General features: G+C 38.5%; 1 protein-coding gene across 3 annotated transcripts in view; it reads left to right on the top strand.

Moving 5' to 3' along the window:
• The window catches only part of phex (phosphate regulating endopeptidase X-linked), a 145,082-nt gene extending 136,577 nt beyond the window's left edge, over positions 1-8,505 (top strand). For all 3 annotated transcript variants that reach the window (XM_062977220.1, XM_062977219.1, XM_062977222.1), the window contains exons 19-22: positions 12-77; positions 210-314; positions 2,203-2,279; positions 6,683-8,505. In XM_062977220.1, coding sequence (XP_062833290.1) covers positions 12-77; positions 210-314; positions 2,203-2,279; positions 6,683-6,785 — 351 coding nt within the window. In that variant the 3' untranslated portion in view covers positions 6,786-8,505. The remainder of the gene's footprint in view (positions 1-11; positions 78-209; positions 315-2,202; positions 2,280-6,682) is intronic.
• The last annotated feature ends 8,580 nt before the right edge of the window (positions 8,506-17,085 follow it).

The raw sequence follows: 17,085 nt of genomic DNA, 5'->3' as shown, positions 1-17,085 counted from the left end.
CATTTCATCAGGTAAAAGGAAAAAGAACTTTGGCAGAAAACATTGCAGATAACGGAGGTTTGCGGGAGGCTTTTAGGGTAGGCAGCAATTTTGCTTCTATGCTCACAACCCTCACCCCATCCTCACACAAACTGAAGCACAATGTTGTGGTAACAAGAGCCAATGAGGTTTGCACCTCTTTAAATGTGCTCCATTGTACCCTTTATTAGGCCTATAGGAAATGGATCAAGGAAAAGAGACAAGGAGAGGAGGAGGCTCTATTACCAGGCATTGACTTCACCCCCAATCAGCTGTTCTTTCTGAGTTACGCCCACGTGAGTAATACTAAGTGGCTTTTCATAAATGATGTACAAATTTAGCTGCTCACTTCATGGTGAACAGACAATTCTTCTTGATTACAAAAAGTAACTTTGATATTTTCTCGAGCCTTGGATCTTGGGTGGCAGTGGGTTAGTTTTCCTCCCTTTTTCCTTCTGCTGAAGATTTCCTCTCTTTGTACCACATAAGCACAGACCAAACACCCAGACATTGGGAAGAACTAAAACTAATCAAACTATGGGAGAACAAGAAGATCCTTGTTGTGTATATGTGAATATGAAAGAAGATGAATTCCTTACTGAAAGTGGTATAACATTCGGATTGGTACTGCTTTAGTACAGTTAACCCATTATTTTCTGGTTATTCCTCTGAACGTAAAGCAATATACAGGCAGACCCCGAGTTACAAATATCCAACTTACAAATGACTCATAGTTAAGAATGGGGGTGAGACAAAAGGAAGTGCTAATAATATAATATATTGTATGTACATATAACTTGTAAGCCACCCTGAGTCCCCTTCGGGGTAAGAAGGGCAGTGTTTCCCCTAAAATAAGACCTCCCCAAAAATAAGACCTAGTAGGGGTTTGGGGGGATTGCCAAATATAAGGCCTCCCCTGAAAGTAAGACCTAGCAACTAAGGCTGCAGCAGAGTTCCATTGGGAAGCATGGCTGCAGGGCTAAAGCAGCACTCATACACACCGGAGGGAGGGAGGGAGAGAAGGTGCTTGCTTTCTGTGCCTCCCTGCCTGTCCCCCAGCCGCGGCTTGAAAAACCTTCCGTGGCTGCTGCGCTGCCGTTTTTTCCTTTGGAGACAAGGCTCCGTCCTGGCCATACTCTCTTCGCCCCCAAGCCTTCTGATTGGCTCCTGGAGCCAGGGCAAGGGAGGGTGGGAGGGAAGGAAGAGGGTTTTCCACTCGTCCTGCTCCTTCTGCTTCTTAAAGGTACAGGATGCATAGGGATTCTCCTCTCATCCTTATTCCTATCCTATGCCATGAAACTTATTATTTTATACTATTATTCTATTACCATATTATTATCATTCATGACTACATTGAAACTAGAATAGAGAGAAATCAGCGTGGAAACCTTGTGAAACCTAAACTGCAAGAGGTACCATAGATTGTTGTACATGTAAATAATGGTAGTAACAAGAAATTCTTGATAGGATTCATAGTTTGTCTGGTTATGCTGGTTTGTGATGACAACTACTTTACAGTATATAATAAATGTTCATTTTGTTGTTCAACAATAAATGTGAGCTCTTCTTCATGGAAAAATAAGATATCCCCTGAAAATAAGACCTAGTGCATCTTTGGGAGCAAAAATTAATATAAGACCCTGTCTTATTTTTGGGGAAACAGGGTAAATGTTGCAAATAAATATAAATAAATAAATAAATAAATAAATAAATAAATAAATAAAATAAGTGAGAGAAATCTACTCCTCTGAAGGGACAGTCACTCCTGAAAAAGTTCTCAAGGGGGAAAGGGGTCTCCATTGAAGCTTTTTTACCCATCCTTGTTTCCACAAGCCACATTTTTAAAAATCCAATTATCACAAGGACAGAAAGTGAGGTGAAATCTTCTGAACAGAGGCACAGACAGCAAAATAAACACCACAGGGGTGTTAACTCTTCCTCATGTGTTCCAAAGATAGATGGATAGATAGCTAGATAGCTAGATAGATAGATAGATATAATGTGTATATTCTGGAGTACTTGTTTCAATTTACATAAAAATTTAACTTAAGAACAAACCTACAGAATCTTGCTGAAATCAAATATGCTTTTCTTGGCTCTTGTACTTGCACTCGAGTCACAAGGATTTATTTGTGCATTTGAGATTGTAGACTCAACTTCATTTACCAATTTCCTTTGTTTTAGGTAAGATGTAACTCTTTTAGACCAGAAGCAGCAAGAGAGCAAATCTACACTGGAGCTCACAGTCCTCCTCAATTTAGGTACTTTAAGGTGTTTTTATTCCTTAATCTCCCAGTTGTACTTTTATAAACTTACACTTAATAGAAAATGTAAAAGTGAAAGCAATTAACTTAAGTTGTTTCTCTCTTCTCATAAAAAAGAGACAGATTTCAATTCCTTGATTTTTCTGTTGTATTGCCACATAGTTGTGTACTTCCCTTTCCTTCCATTTTGTACTTCAATCAATCCCCAGGACATATCTTTGGACAGTAGTGGGTACAAAGGAGGGACTATAGCAGGGGTCCCCAAACCTTTTAAACAGGGGGCCAGTTCACGGTCCCTCAGACCATTAGAGGGCTGGAATATAGTTTTTTTTTAAAAAAAAACTATGAACAAATTCCTATGCAGTGCACACTGCACATATCTTATTTTGAAGTAAAAAACAAAAACAAAACAGGAATAAATAAAGCCTCAATGTTAATCATAATCATAATAAAAATAATAAAGAGGGTTGGAAGAGACCCCTTGGGCCATTTAGTCCAACCTCCTACCTTTGTGCATCAAAAGCACTAGCAAAGCACCCCTTAATAATTAATTATTAATTAAATAAAAATTAAAATACCATTATAAACAAGCAAAGCTTTGGAAGGCATGCACCAGACGAGGGAGTAGACAGGAAAGGTGCGTGCCTTTCCCTCCTACCCTGTGCCACACGCACCTTTCTTGGTGGAGGAGGAGGGAACTGCCACTGCAGGGGCCGGATAAATGGCTTCGATGGGCTGCACGTGGCCCCCAGGCCTTAGTTTGGGGATCCCTAGACTATAGAGTGAGCAGGAGTTGGGAATGTTTTGATACATTTACAAACACATTCAAGTATGCTTCCTGAATGCATAAGGGTACAACATTTGTCAGGAAAGAGGGGAACATGTCTTGACTGTACCCTCTTTACTCTTTGCGTGTCTAGAAATCAGATACTTTTTTTAGTTTAATTCTTTCTCTACGGGTTAAGAAGTACCATATTTACTTGAATCTAATGCTCACCTTTTTTTGTCTAAATTACCTTCCCCAAATTAGGGTGCACATTAGATTCACGTAATATGGTAATCTTAGTGCTGAGCCAAAGGAAAAGAGGAAGCTGCTTCGGGAGCTGCACCTGGAGCTCCTATTTGAGGGACCTCATCTCTAATTTAATTGCTGTGGCTCTATTCTATGCTATGAAATGCTAGGATTTGTAGTTTGGTGAGGTATCAGCATTCTTTGGCAGCCCCCATGGTCCAAAACTACAGCCTCCATGACCCCACTGCATTGAGCCAGGGCAGTTAAAAGGGATACATTCTACAGCATAGATGCACCCCAAGATTTTTCTTTCTGTTGCTGAAAGATTTGGTGTTCTAGCATGCATCCACTGTAGTGCGCACCTTTTTTGGCCAAATTACAAAAAGTGATTTTTTTGCCACTGCGCATTACATTTTCCAGTAAATACTTTTTTTGGTTTCAGGATTTTGAAAATTAAAGTGCGCATTAGATTTGATGGCGCATTAGACTTGAGCAAATTTGTGTACATATTTTACTATGTATTTGGTTTGATTTTGTAGTTTTCTATTAGATTTTATTCTATTCCCCTTGCGAATTGCTGGATCTAAGTAAATATAGTAAGAAAAAATAATTGGAATTGGAAAACTCCATTCTACATGTGTGTGCACATACACACACATACACACAGGTTTGCCTGTGATGCTTATTGGGGACAAATACTTAAGAATTGAACGAAACACTTGACGGTTGCCTTGCTAGATTGACTAACAATTACACAGATCAGCATATTGGCATATTTGGCAATAGTATCTTCCACTGTATCTGAAGGCAGCAAGCTATCTGGTCAGGGCAATCCTTGTGAAACATACAGTTCTGTCCTAAAGCACCCTTCTTATTCACATCTCAGTTGGAAGTCTGTATTCCGCTCATTCAAAGAAAGGCTACGATGAAGCAACATTAGTGCCAGTGCACTATATAAGTAAAGTATCACATGTCCATCCTTGGTGCCTACTGAGTGCATTGCAAGATAGCTGCATATTAGCCTGCACACTTACCCAGGAGCCATTCCCCTTTTTAATCTTTTTAATTGATATGGAGTGTGAGACAGCAGCTAGACAGCAATATAACAGCTGGTGTTTCTGTCAATATATATGGGGGACTTCATCGTCCTCAATCAGCTGTTGTCTTTGCCTACAAGTAGGGCCAGCCCTGTGGATTGTAATCTTAGAAGTGTAATTGTACCACAGGATTGTATCATTTCATCCAGAAGAAATGTGATAAGAATTCTCTTTTTGTCTTTATGCTCTACATGGAATCAACTTCTCAATTGTACACATACTGCAGAATGAAGACAAAAGGGCTGGGGATATAGAACCTTTGGGGCTTAAAAAATGCAATTTCATTTAACAAGTTATTCTTCCAAAGGAAGAGTTTGGCAGTAAGGCAGCACAGTTCAATTATGGTGCAAGGTTATTATTATTATTTATAAATGAAGAACTCAAGCAAGAAACTAAAAACCATAAGAGGTACCAGACCAAACAAGTTCAATGTGCAGTTCGTTAAAGCGCCCTCCAATCAAAATACATTGTAAATTAATATGATGCACAGAGAAATAATTATTATAGATGTAATATGGTACAAAATGCCGACTCAAGGAAAAGGCAGTAACACTAAGATCACTATTTAATATGCTGCTGCAGACCACAAGTAAGACAGGATATCAGAATGCATAAAAATCTGGGATGAAAAATAATACAGGGGGGATTATAATGCAATTATATCAATTAATCATGTGCCCTCATCAAGACTATTGTGTGCAGTCTTGATAACCTCATCTAAAATATGAGTTTGCTGATCTGAAGTCAAGTGGTAGCAAGTATAATTAAGTAGTATGCATAAAGAGTAGTACCAAAGGTGATTGACAAGATTTGTGTTATTTACTTTAGAAAAGAGATGAATGAAAGGGAACAAAAAGGGCATATAATAATGGTTGTTGAAGGGAAGACACTTTAGCTCTGTCTTATCCGTGTTTTATCTGGCTTATCCAAGGTGTTGTGGATTATTCAGGAGTTGGACTCCCTCCCTTCATGTTAAATCTGTTGTTATTTTGTACCATATACAAATTATTGCCTTCCACATTGGCAGAGATTAGGGGTGAAGGAACCCTGCAAAAATTGAAGAATTGCAAATAGCTGGAGGGGTGGGGCATATCTCAAGGCTTCCTTCTGGAGCCAGTGCGTGTGAAGGATTGATTTACCTCCACCTCTCCTGAAGTTGTATGTGGGGGGGGGGGCACTTGATCCCCTTTGACAACCAACTCTGGAAGCCTAGGCTGGCAGAGCTGATTGGCTGGCAAAGGAGATCGCTGCTGCTCTTATGCACATATGCACTGGCTGGCTGCTAGAGTTGGTTGGCAAATTTGGTCACTGTTCCTCCACCTTCCTTGAAGCAGTAGCAATGGCTTACTATCCACCTCCAGAAATCCTTGCAGTGCTGTGGTTCCAGAAGTGATTGGCAAACAAACCCTTTGAGGTGAACTACATTACCAGTTGGGCTTTAACAGATTTTGCTCCTTGTGCATTGGATTCCTTTATTCTGTGGGAAGAATGTTTTTCAAATACAAAATAACATGCAAATATTACTTTGATTTTTCTACCATGGATAATAAAATGTTTTGAAGTTTAAACAGTTTTGCATACAGAAATAAAGAGGACATGATAGGGAAGGGCATTTTGTGTCTGTAGGTTTGAAGTAACATGGTCCTGGATGGGTAGTGAAAAGTTACATTTGCAGGGGAAAAAACAGTTGCTGTTGACAGTGCTAAGACAGCAATCTAGATTGGAGACACAAAGGGGAAAAGAAAGAGAGAAAGCTGTCTTAATTGCTTAGCAGGGAAACTCCATTTTTATCCCTCAGAAGAAGGAAAGGTTGTTTTGCTTTTGTTGGGTGCCTTCAAATCATTTCTAACTTATGATGACCCTAAGGCAAACCCATCACAGGATATTCTTAGCAATATTTGTTCAGAGTGGGTTAGCCCGAGTCTTCCTTTGAGTATGAATTTTTTTTGCCCAAGATCACCTTCTTCATGGTTGAGTGGAGATTTGAACCCTGGAATCATAGTCCAACATCCAAACTACCATATCCTGCTGGCTCCTAAACAGCTAAATTTATATAGCCCATCCTTAAATAAACTCTTCATTAAATACACCACATATATTTAAATGTCTTGAGGAAGAATTCAATAATCCTGTTACATGTTCAGAAGTAAGTTCCACTCTACTTGACAATAAGACATGAGCACATATGCTTGTTTAGAACAAAGATAGGCCACAACCTTTACTGAAAAAATCTGTGACATTTCATTTTGTTTCATTAAAAGATTTTTTCTCTCTCCTCCCACTCCCTCCAGAGTTATTGGTGCCATGAGTAATTTTGAGGAATTCCGGAAAGCTTTCACCTGCACAGAGAATACTACAATGAACCGAGGTGCTGAGTCCTGTCGGCTTTGGTAGCAGTTTCTCTGAAATCCTGCACTGAAATCACTTCCCCATTTTTAACAGTTCCAAACTCTTCCTGAACTGCTGTTGCTTCAAAACAGTAGAAGCCAGATGTGGACCAGATCCACATTTTTTTGTGATACATGTGCTCTGTCATCAAGGTAGACAACCCACAGAGACCTGCTATTATCTGCTTGTTCAAGGTACAGAATTGAAGTGAAATAGAGGCTATAGAAAGGAATATCCTCCATCAGAAAAACAGATGGAGATGATTCTGACAAATACAAACTATTGATTTAGCAGACTGATCCTTATCTATGTTTAGTCTGCAGTAAAACCTGCTGTATTCAATTTGTATATTTCAGAAAATATGAATAGGAAACCATCTTTATTGGATGGTTATGATGTTGTTTTGGAATTGGTTAATAGGAACATTTTACAACATAGACACACATGCCATCATAATCAAAAGAAGCTTTGGAAGTTTGGCTAGAGCAGTGCTTCACACATTTTCATCCTCCATATGTTTTGGACATCCACTTCCAGAAGTTCCTGTTGGCACAGCCAATACTCATATATTCTGTAAGCTGAATCCTAAACACCTGGAGGGCCAAAGAACCACTGAACTTAGGAAATAGCAGGTGAGGATCACAATTTCATTTCCCCAACAACTGATCTTTCATCTAGGGGTGGAAAAGGTATCATGCACTTCCTCTCTCATCTCCTTATATGAATCCATGCTCACACATGTGCATTTTGCATGTATGCTGTTTCCACATTCCTCTAATACCACTGCAAAGGCCACAGTTGCTACCATGAAGCAAAGGAAGCATATTCTTTACTTTTGTAATTTTAGTCCCTCCATATTGAGCTTGCCATTAATGATTGGCCTCCAACTTTCGTTGATATGCATCCCATACATGAGATTATCTGAGACCAAAGCAAAAGTGACTGGACTCTTTAGCAATGAGAACTGCTGCAGTGAAAACAGAATGCAAACTTCTGGCTGAAATGTACTGATTTTCCTATATACACATGTGTAGGGGGTTTGCTGTTATTTGTTGATTCTAGATATAATATTTGTGAATTTGGTGAATTTGGGATAGTGGTGGGAATGCATTAAATAATGAAATAAAAATACAAATGATCCTGACATAGGGTCTGAACTTCACTAAGTGAATTGTACTTATTTTCTACTGAAATCTTGCTAAATTAACTTGATTTTGATGAGACTAATATTTAGGCCTAAATCCCATTCCTACTCCTTGTTAGAGTAGACCCATTGAAGCAAAGTGATTTCATAAGTGCTGATTTACTATTCAGCTATTAATTCAGTGAGTTTATCCCAGCTGGGATTTTGCAGTTGGATTTATACCATTGTTCATACTTTTGTAGAACATAAGTGACAGACCTTCTGAAGAGCTGATACTTGGCATCTGAATGAACGTTGTAGGCACAAGCCATATCACATACCCAAACTATTGCTGAAGAACTGTGGAAACTAGTCCTCATGCAAGCTAAACTAAATGTAAAGGGTTAGTCTTTAGTTGGATTTTCCTTTTTCCTATTTGTTTTAATTTTTTACATTGCATAATTGTTCAGTATAAAATAATATGTATTTAGAATTATTGTTGTACACATTTTTGCACATTTATTTTTGAGATTAACAGTAATGTTGTTGAAGTAAAGGAATTTTGTTACTGATATATAATAAAAGCTTTATATAATTCCTTGATGCAGTATTATTCTCTTGTCTTCATTTGTAATAATCCATAATAGACATTTTGAGGTTTTCAGTGTATTTATTCTATATATGATATTGTTTCTTTATGTGATAAGGTGCCTTGCATTCACACATGAAGATATGTCATGTATTTAGAATAAATAATTCTGCAAGACTGCTTCAGATTTATTAAAATTGTTTTTGAGTCCTCATCATGGCACCATTGCTATGAGTGCAAAGAGCCCTAAACTAACCTTAAAAGGCAACCATTGGAAATGAAAAAATTCTGCAGCACTGGAAGTGATGCATCCAGTCCTTTCTCATCTACAAGTTGTATCAGACTACAGTAAGGAGGGGATGTGGTGAATATTTCGCCCTTAAGTGCCTCATTCACTAGTGCTTTGCTCTGCTTTATGGGCATTCAAAGGCCCATTTGTAATTGTAAGACTGTATAAATGTAACTATGTTGGCCCGGCATTGTCTTGTGGGCCACATAAATGATGTGGTAGGCGAGATTCAGTCCGAATGTGCTGACACATATGATCTATAATATGTCAGTAAGTCTTACTGGAGAGGGATTTCCTTTCTCTAGCCTGTGTAGGAACTAGTATTTCGAGCACAGGATTCTAGGGGAAGAAAGAAAGATAAAATCAGTCCTACTCTCTCCTTGACTAAGAAGAGAGAAGAAGAGGTGTGCAGGAAGAAGCGAAGCCCGAGAATCTCTAGAGTTAAGAAGGCAACAAAGTAGGCAGTAAGAAGAGGGAATTTTAACTATCTTAAGCTCTGTACAGCTTTATATAACTCACATGGTCAATACATGAATTTTAACTGATTAACTAAATCCCCATGAGTGTCCACTGAAGTTTATCGATGGAGCCTGATTTCTAAATTATTTCACATTATGGAACTATTCTTCATGATTCGCTAAAAAAGAAATCCCCCCCCCATTTTTTTTTCTGGCTAAGGCCCTGCAATCACTTCATTTAAAATAAATAGTTTAAATTCACTCTTTGACAGTATATCTTATGAATGTCTTCTCTGCAAATCACCTTTATGGTATAAGACACATGTATTCTTCTGTATCACTAAACCACTGTATGATTTCATGTCATCATTGTTGCTCTGTGTCCTCCTAGTTCAATTCCTGAGGCAGTTTGTAGTTTATTGTGTGAACTTCACAATACTTTAATGTATATTTAATTTCTTTCTAGAAAGTATCAGTTACTGTAGGCTGACAAATGTACACAGGCAAAAGTCTGCCTGTGTTTCCTGACTTCAGAAATGAAATTTTGCACTTACTTAAATTGCTTTGGGAAACCATGGCTTATCTACTCCAGAAAGAACCTGCTTCACTAATCAACTAATTTAATCCAATTTAAAACATCAGATATTTGAGATTCCCCTGTGATTATTCAGGCTAAAGCAATAGTCTTATTAAATATGCTATCAAAGCTTCCAGTTAAAAAGAAACCAGATAACAAACATTACACTAACTTGTGATCACAGAAACAGATGATTATATGATATTAGTTTCTGGTAGCACAGCTGTGAGAAGTAGTTCCAGAAATAGACTTCAAATTTTAATCACATCATATATAGTACAGAATCTTTCAGTATGGTTATACCATACTTTCTTAAGCAGACTGTATCACTTACTTTGTTAGTAAAGTAGACTGGAGTGATACAATAATGGTTGGGGTTGTATAACCTGCTTTCTAGTTTCACATTGCAATTCCATCAGTGACCAAAGGCACCCTAAACAATGGCACCACCAATCAGCAATATCAGTGTAAAGTGGTGTATAGATCTGACATCGAGGGGAAATTGGGCATACAGTGTGGATAAGTAAAAAGACCTCTTCACAAGGGGCATTTTTGCCCCGTTTTGCCACTTTTATACTTTGCTTGGGCAGGGCCTGCCGTGTGGCATCACATGATGCATGACAGGCCCCGCCCACATTCCTCCCAAAGTGGGGTGGAAGTGCCAAAAGGCGCTTCCTCCACCACTACAGGGAGGAAAGTGTTTTTTGGGTAGCTTCATGTGTTGCCGCCCTTTCTGCCATCTGATGGGGGAAGGGAAAGGGTGCCAGTGCTGCTCTATCCCCACCATGTGATGAGCAGAGGAGAGAGGGCACATGGGGCACCACGGGCTATCCTGCGCACTTTCCCTTTAGCGTCACAATAGCAAAAAGGGCCGTGTGAAGAGGTGGAAAGACTCACACACTTGTAATTCTCCAGTTTTGCAGTGCATTCAGCCATAAAACCTGGACCCAGTTCAGCTGATTTCTTAAATAAGAAATCAACTGAACACACCTCTCCATTCTTGACTATTGGGATGCTGATGGGAGCTTGAATTAACTAATATAGAGAAGATCACAAATTTCCAAATATTGACCTAAATGGATTGCTGGGGGAGAGATAATAACTCAGCCATCAGGTAGGCACCAAGTTGGTACCAAGTTGTCTACTCTCAATTTAAATTACCCTGACCTTGACTGGTCCATGAATTCACAAAGAGTCGGAAACGACTATGTGATTGAGCAGCAGCAGCAGACCTTGATGTGTCATAATGACATAGTTTCTTAGAAACTTAGACTTAAAAAAGCCCTTAGATTATGTCGTAGTTGTGTTGCAGGCAATCCACACCTTTATCTTTATTATTTCTAGAAATCAAAAGGATCTGTGCATCTGAGCTAGATAAAGGTCAATGATAGGTATCCATGGAAACTGGTCAGTCAAGCAGTCAAAAGGGCAGAAGACCTGAGTCACATTTATTTCTTTATCCAGGAACAGAAAACCTTTGAAGCACATGGTGTCATAAACTCAGGTGGGCAAAGAACTATCTTGATAATCTTTTGAAGTTTCCATCTGAGAATGACTAGTCAGAGAAAGCTTAAGTACTGCTGCTGACTCAGGGAAAAGAAGATTGTGTTTTAAGTAGGCAGTGCTGCCAAGAGAATATTGACTGAGGAGGACAGGATTATATTTAGATCAAAGGGAAGGCAGCGAACAAGTTAAAATGAGTTTGAAATATATTCAGGAATAAAGTCTGAGAAATGCCCCAGTCCAGCCAATGAGCTCTGCATTACAAGAGGCAGTTCTCTAGGGTTGCTAGAATTTTTTTTGAGAATTTTGCAGATTAAGTGGTTGTGTAGAACAGAAAGTTTCAGTTTGCATGACAACCAGCACCTGCTGAAATTCCCTCTTTTATACAACAATTATACAGATGCTGCTTCTAGTTTTCAATTCAATTACAATGCTGATATACAGTTCTAGGTACATCTTGTATTTCTAAGCACTGGAGAAATACATTGCTTTGCCATATAGTGGGTAGGCATAAATAATTGCTTGTGATTAGGGAATTACTGCGGTGTAGCAGTTAGGAGTGTTGGATGAAGATTTGCACGATACAGGTCTGAGTTCCCATTATACCACAACATTTATTGGGTGACTTCAGACTAGCCAATCTCTGACCTGCCCTGGATTATTGTGAGGGTAATGTTGTGAAACAGAGAACAATCCATACCATTTTGAGATCACCAGAGGAAATGTGGGATATAAATGTTTACTACAACAGCAACAACACTTTTAAAGCATAGAACACAATCCAATGCATATTTACTTACTAAGGCACACTTTGCAGAGATACTTAAACAGAGTAAATGTTCAGACATAGTCATGTCTAGCTGGATCAGTAAGCAAAGGAATCATGCCACACCTTCGAGACTGAACAAAAGAAATTGGTACCATAGATGTTTGCAGATTTAAGTATGCTCTGTTAGATGCATATAGTAAAGTGATTAAGAACAGGCCTTAAGAACTATAAATGAGCCAGTTGTGTGAACAGCAACAGAAATTCAAAACTTGTGGATATAATGATAAAGGAAAGGTTTGGTTTTAACAACTGCCATTAGGAGATAAATGCAAGAGGAAAGATCTTGCCTAAAGCTAAGGTGAGTAGACAACCATATGAATGTTGGAGGAAATTATTAGAACATTGTGTGATGCGGCCTGGGAACCAGAAAAGAGATGTGATGAACTGAATAAGAGAATCCTTATGAGACTTGAGTGCTATTATGTGTTGTGTGCTCAGAAATTATTGTCCTCATTTAAACCACTGTTGATGGACTAGAGTTTCCTTTTTTTCTTTCCGAAGTGATGTGATTTGATCCCCTGATGCCATTTTCTGAGTTTATGTGTGGGCAAAGTTGGCATCTGAGTTTGTGGCAAAGTCTTATACTGGCCCTTCATCTATGGCCCCTTTTACACTGCCAAATAAAATCCAGATTATCTGATTTGAACTGGATTATATGGCACTATGGTCTTATATAATCCAGTTCAAAGCAGATCATCTGGATTATCTGCTTTGATGATTTGGATTATATGGCAGTGTAGAAGGGGCCTATGTTGTGTGTTTTCCTGCAGATAAGTAGTAACTGTTGAGATTAGGAGGCTGTTAGTAGCCAAGGCCTGCCACCAAGAGCCCTTGAGAGCGCAGCAATATTGTTCAGAATAGGTTGCCTCTGTTGGGAGTTTTATGTGACTACTAGGGAGGTTCTACCATTTTCTGTCTTTAATCTGCTCTGAAATAGATTAATCCTGGATCCAAGACCCCATCTACACAAAACCTGGAAGAAAGTGGGATAAAAGGAGGGATGGGGTGGCTAAAAAATGCAGACCAAAAATGCACGCTTGAGACTGCATAAAAATGCGATAAAAAGGTTTGCATAAAATCCGATATTGGGCAAAAAATGCACTGCTATGGAGCACTGTACGCTTCCAATGCTCCCCATAAAATGATACTTACTTGTAGTATGCTTATCCTCATTTGAAAAATCCTGAAACATCTGATGAAGGGTATAAACAGCTGGAGCTACAGACACACAGGTGGCTAAATTGAACCACAAGTGGAAAGTAATTCCCATGAGAACGTTCTCCAACCGTTCATTTTTTCCTCATATTTCTGAAAGGACACAGAGCAGTGGGCACCAGCATGGCAGGCAAGTGATCCCAAAAGGAAATGGGGTTCAGGAGGGAAAACCTAAAGACACCAGGAGGGTGAGGAGAAATGATGACAGGAAACCTGCTTGTGTGCACTTCAGCCTTCCTGAGCATGCCGTCTTGGACCACAGAATACATAGTAGTTCTTGAAAAGAAGCAAAACCCCCCCAAATCTACGAAGGGAGATTGTGAAGAGAAATAGCAGATCACAAATAGCAGCTCATCAACAGTAGCTATAGAGGTTTGTTCCTAGGTACTTCACTTTATGCATCTGATCAAGTAGACTTAAGTCTACAAAAGCTTATTCTACCAAATTCTTTCTATCAGTCTCAAAGGTGTTACACAAAGTAAGTGTGTATAATCTTTGTTTTAACAAGGTCAACAGCAACAAAAAACAAAATGAATACTGGAAAAAATTACAACACCAGAGAAGATGAATTTCATATTAGTTATGTAAGCCTGTTCATCTGTTAATTCTTTAGTGGATTTTAATCAGATGTTTACAATGAATAACACAAGGTTTATCGAAGAAAAATGAGAATTAGTCAGGCAAAGAGAGAATCAAGAAGTATTTTTCTCTTTTAAATCCCCTTCACATGATTTTTTTCTTCTTTTATTGCATTATTAATGAAAATGTCATATTAATTCACCTTAATTAAAATCCTGCCATGCAATTCTTTTGATAGAGAAGCAATTTTTAGTCCTTACCCAGTTAAATCATTTAATGAAAGATTTTTCTCCATGTTAGTAGGATCAGCACCGCTGCTTCTCTTTGATTGCCATCAGGTGTAATGGCTTTTCCAGCTGCTTTGGAAAAGAGAGGGAAAAAAAACATAATTAGACATAGGTCAATGCTTTCCTGCAGGATTAGCAGCCTAGCTATAGAAAATGGACCTTGAATATTGATTTTTCTTCCTAAGGTAGATTTTGTGCAGGCATTTGTAGGATGGCGGTATACAAATGCCTCTGCAATCCAGCTCAATAAGTGTTTCTATGAGAGTATTCCAAACCAGTGCCACAAATTCCGGCTCAAGGACTTCAAGATAGAGGGAAAGGTACCTTCTTCCTAGCAGGGAAGGCCTGTTTAACCCAGAGGCCCCATCTATGCCTCTTGTAAATTTATTCTACAGTCTGAGATCTGCTGTTGGGTGGAGTAGTGTGTGGGCACAGCTGGGAGGCAGTTTTGGAATCAGGGACCAAAGTTGCTTCCCTATGATATTCCAGGATTGGATTCTTCTACTACACCAGCCTACAGACTTAGGCCCCTTCTACACTGCCATATAATCCAGATTATCAAAGCAGCTAATCCACATTATCTTCTCTGAAATGGATTATATGAGTCTACAGTGCCAGATAATTCAGTTCAAAGCAGATAATCTGCATTTTATATGGAAGTAGAAGGGGCCTAAGTCTGTAGGCTGGTGTAGTAGAAGAACCCAATCCTGGAATATCATAGGGAAGCAACTTTGGTCCCTGATTCCAAAACTGCCTCCCAGCTGTGCCTGTTATAATGTCCTCCTCCTCCTCCTCGGCTTACTTTGGGAGTTGTCCCCAGAAGTGCTTAGAGTAACCTGAGAGTTACAGATGTCGGATTAATTTTCAAAAAATTAAATTATAATCTTTGGGGTACCTTTCCTCTAGTTTAATATGATCGAGCAAGGATTGGGCACATTTGGCATAAAAATATCTGCTTGGACAAAACAAATAAAAATTAGGTAGTGGTAGTGATAGCACTGGAATATTATTACATTAAGACATGGCAGGCTGGAGTTCTCCTTTTTGTAGGTGAGGGAATACTATAACAGTTTGTTACACTTGTACTTCAAAAATGCAATGAAACTTTTTCTCATTGCTATCATCCCCCTCCTTCTCCTTCGTGGGTCTCTTCTACCTGTAAAAGCTCCTTATAATAATCCAAAAATCCACAGGAGGGCAGAATTCCTGATATGAGGATCTTTAGTGAAAAAAATGCTTCTGTTGTTTGTTTGCATAATTCCCGGTGGTTATTTATCTATTTAAGATTATGAGCAAGAAGTGTCTCACCTCCCAAATCCTAAACATGTTTCATGAGAATCTTTTTAAGGAATTTCTCATGTTTTAACTTTATTAAAAAAAACAGTTTAAAAAGTTACATTAAAGTTATTTATCTATTTAAGATTATGAGCAAGAAGTGTCTCCCCTCCCAAATCCTAAACATGTTTCATGAGAATCTTTTTAAGGAATTTCTCATGTTTTAACTTTATTAAAAAAAACAGTTTAAAAAGTTACATTAAAGTTAAAAAAGCGAATCAAGAAAGGAAATATAGAGTAGAAATCCAAAAAACTTAAAAAGAAATAAAACAAAAAAGAAAGAAGAAAAGAAAAAGAAAAAGTAGATATCCTCCCGTTTATTCTTACCCAACCAAAAAAATAAATAAAACAAAACAATGATGTGTCAGCTAGAGAAGAAGTCTGTGATAATCATCAGAGAAACAAGGCTACTTGTTTCAAGTTGCCTATTTCTTCAAGTTGTCATGAGAACCAAATACACATTGCGAAAGGCAGTTTGCAAAATTGCCTGTTCTGTGACACTTTAACTTCAAAGATCACGAGGAATCTACCTTCCTTTTTTCACAATAACATACAACTGAAGTAAAAGTGGCCCATACTATTGGGAGAGATATTCATGTATGAAAGCAACATAGCCAACAATTAACCAAATGGTTAAGGAACCCCTGATAGCACAGTGGGTTAAATCCTTGTGCCGGCAGAACTGATGACTTGGAGGTTGGGTTGCTGACCTGAAGATTACTAGTTTTAATCCAACTTGGGGAGAATGCGGATGAGCTCCCTCTATCAGCATCCCACAAGGATGGTAAAAACATCAAAACATCTGGCCATCCCCTGGGCAATGTCCTTGCAGATGGCCAATTCTTTCACATCAGAAGCGACTTGCAGTTTCTCAAGTTGCACCTGACATGAAAAAAACAAACAAACAAACAAATGGCTGCTAAGGATCACTGGCATAAAAATTTGTGTCAGTTTTGTACCCACACTCACAAAACAAGACATATATTGGCAAAATCTCTTTCAAGGACATTTGTTTTTAATGTGTCAGTCGTTGTACCTGGCTAGGCCCTGACACCCTAGGAAACTGAATCCTGAGAAAGATTAATCAATGAAGAAACCAATTATTCATGATTAATCCAAAACAGAGGAGAAAGATGGGAATAACATTTATTTTTTATATGTCATTCTAAGACATAAGAAATACATGTTGTTCTTATTTGTAATTCTTAAGACATGCCATTGTTCAAAACTTTAGCCTTTGTGTGTGTGTGTGTGTGTGTGTGTGTGTGTGTGTGTGTGTGTGTGTGTATACAGTAGGGGAATGTTGGATCAGAATAATGCCATGAGAACTTGAAATATCTTCATGGACCATAGTAGAATTCCCACGTTAGAGGGTCCTTCCTTCATATTGTCAGTGTCAAACGCAATGAAAAAAATGCTGGAAAGGGGTATTTTTCCCAAGTCTTTGTTCCAGTCAAGGCCAGCTGTTGCAGCTTAGTTATTTAACAAATACATCTATCTTTCTTGAGTTATGTATTTATAT

Source organism: Anolis carolinensis, chromosome 3, assembly GCF_035594765.1.
Source record: "Anolis carolinensis isolate JA03-04 chromosome 3, rAnoCar3.1.pri, whole genome shotgun sequence".
Classification (NCBI taxonomy): domain Eukaryota; kingdom Metazoa; phylum Chordata; class Lepidosauria; order Squamata; family Dactyloidae; genus Anolis; species Anolis carolinensis.
This window is presented reverse-complemented; position numbering and strand designations above follow the sequence as displayed.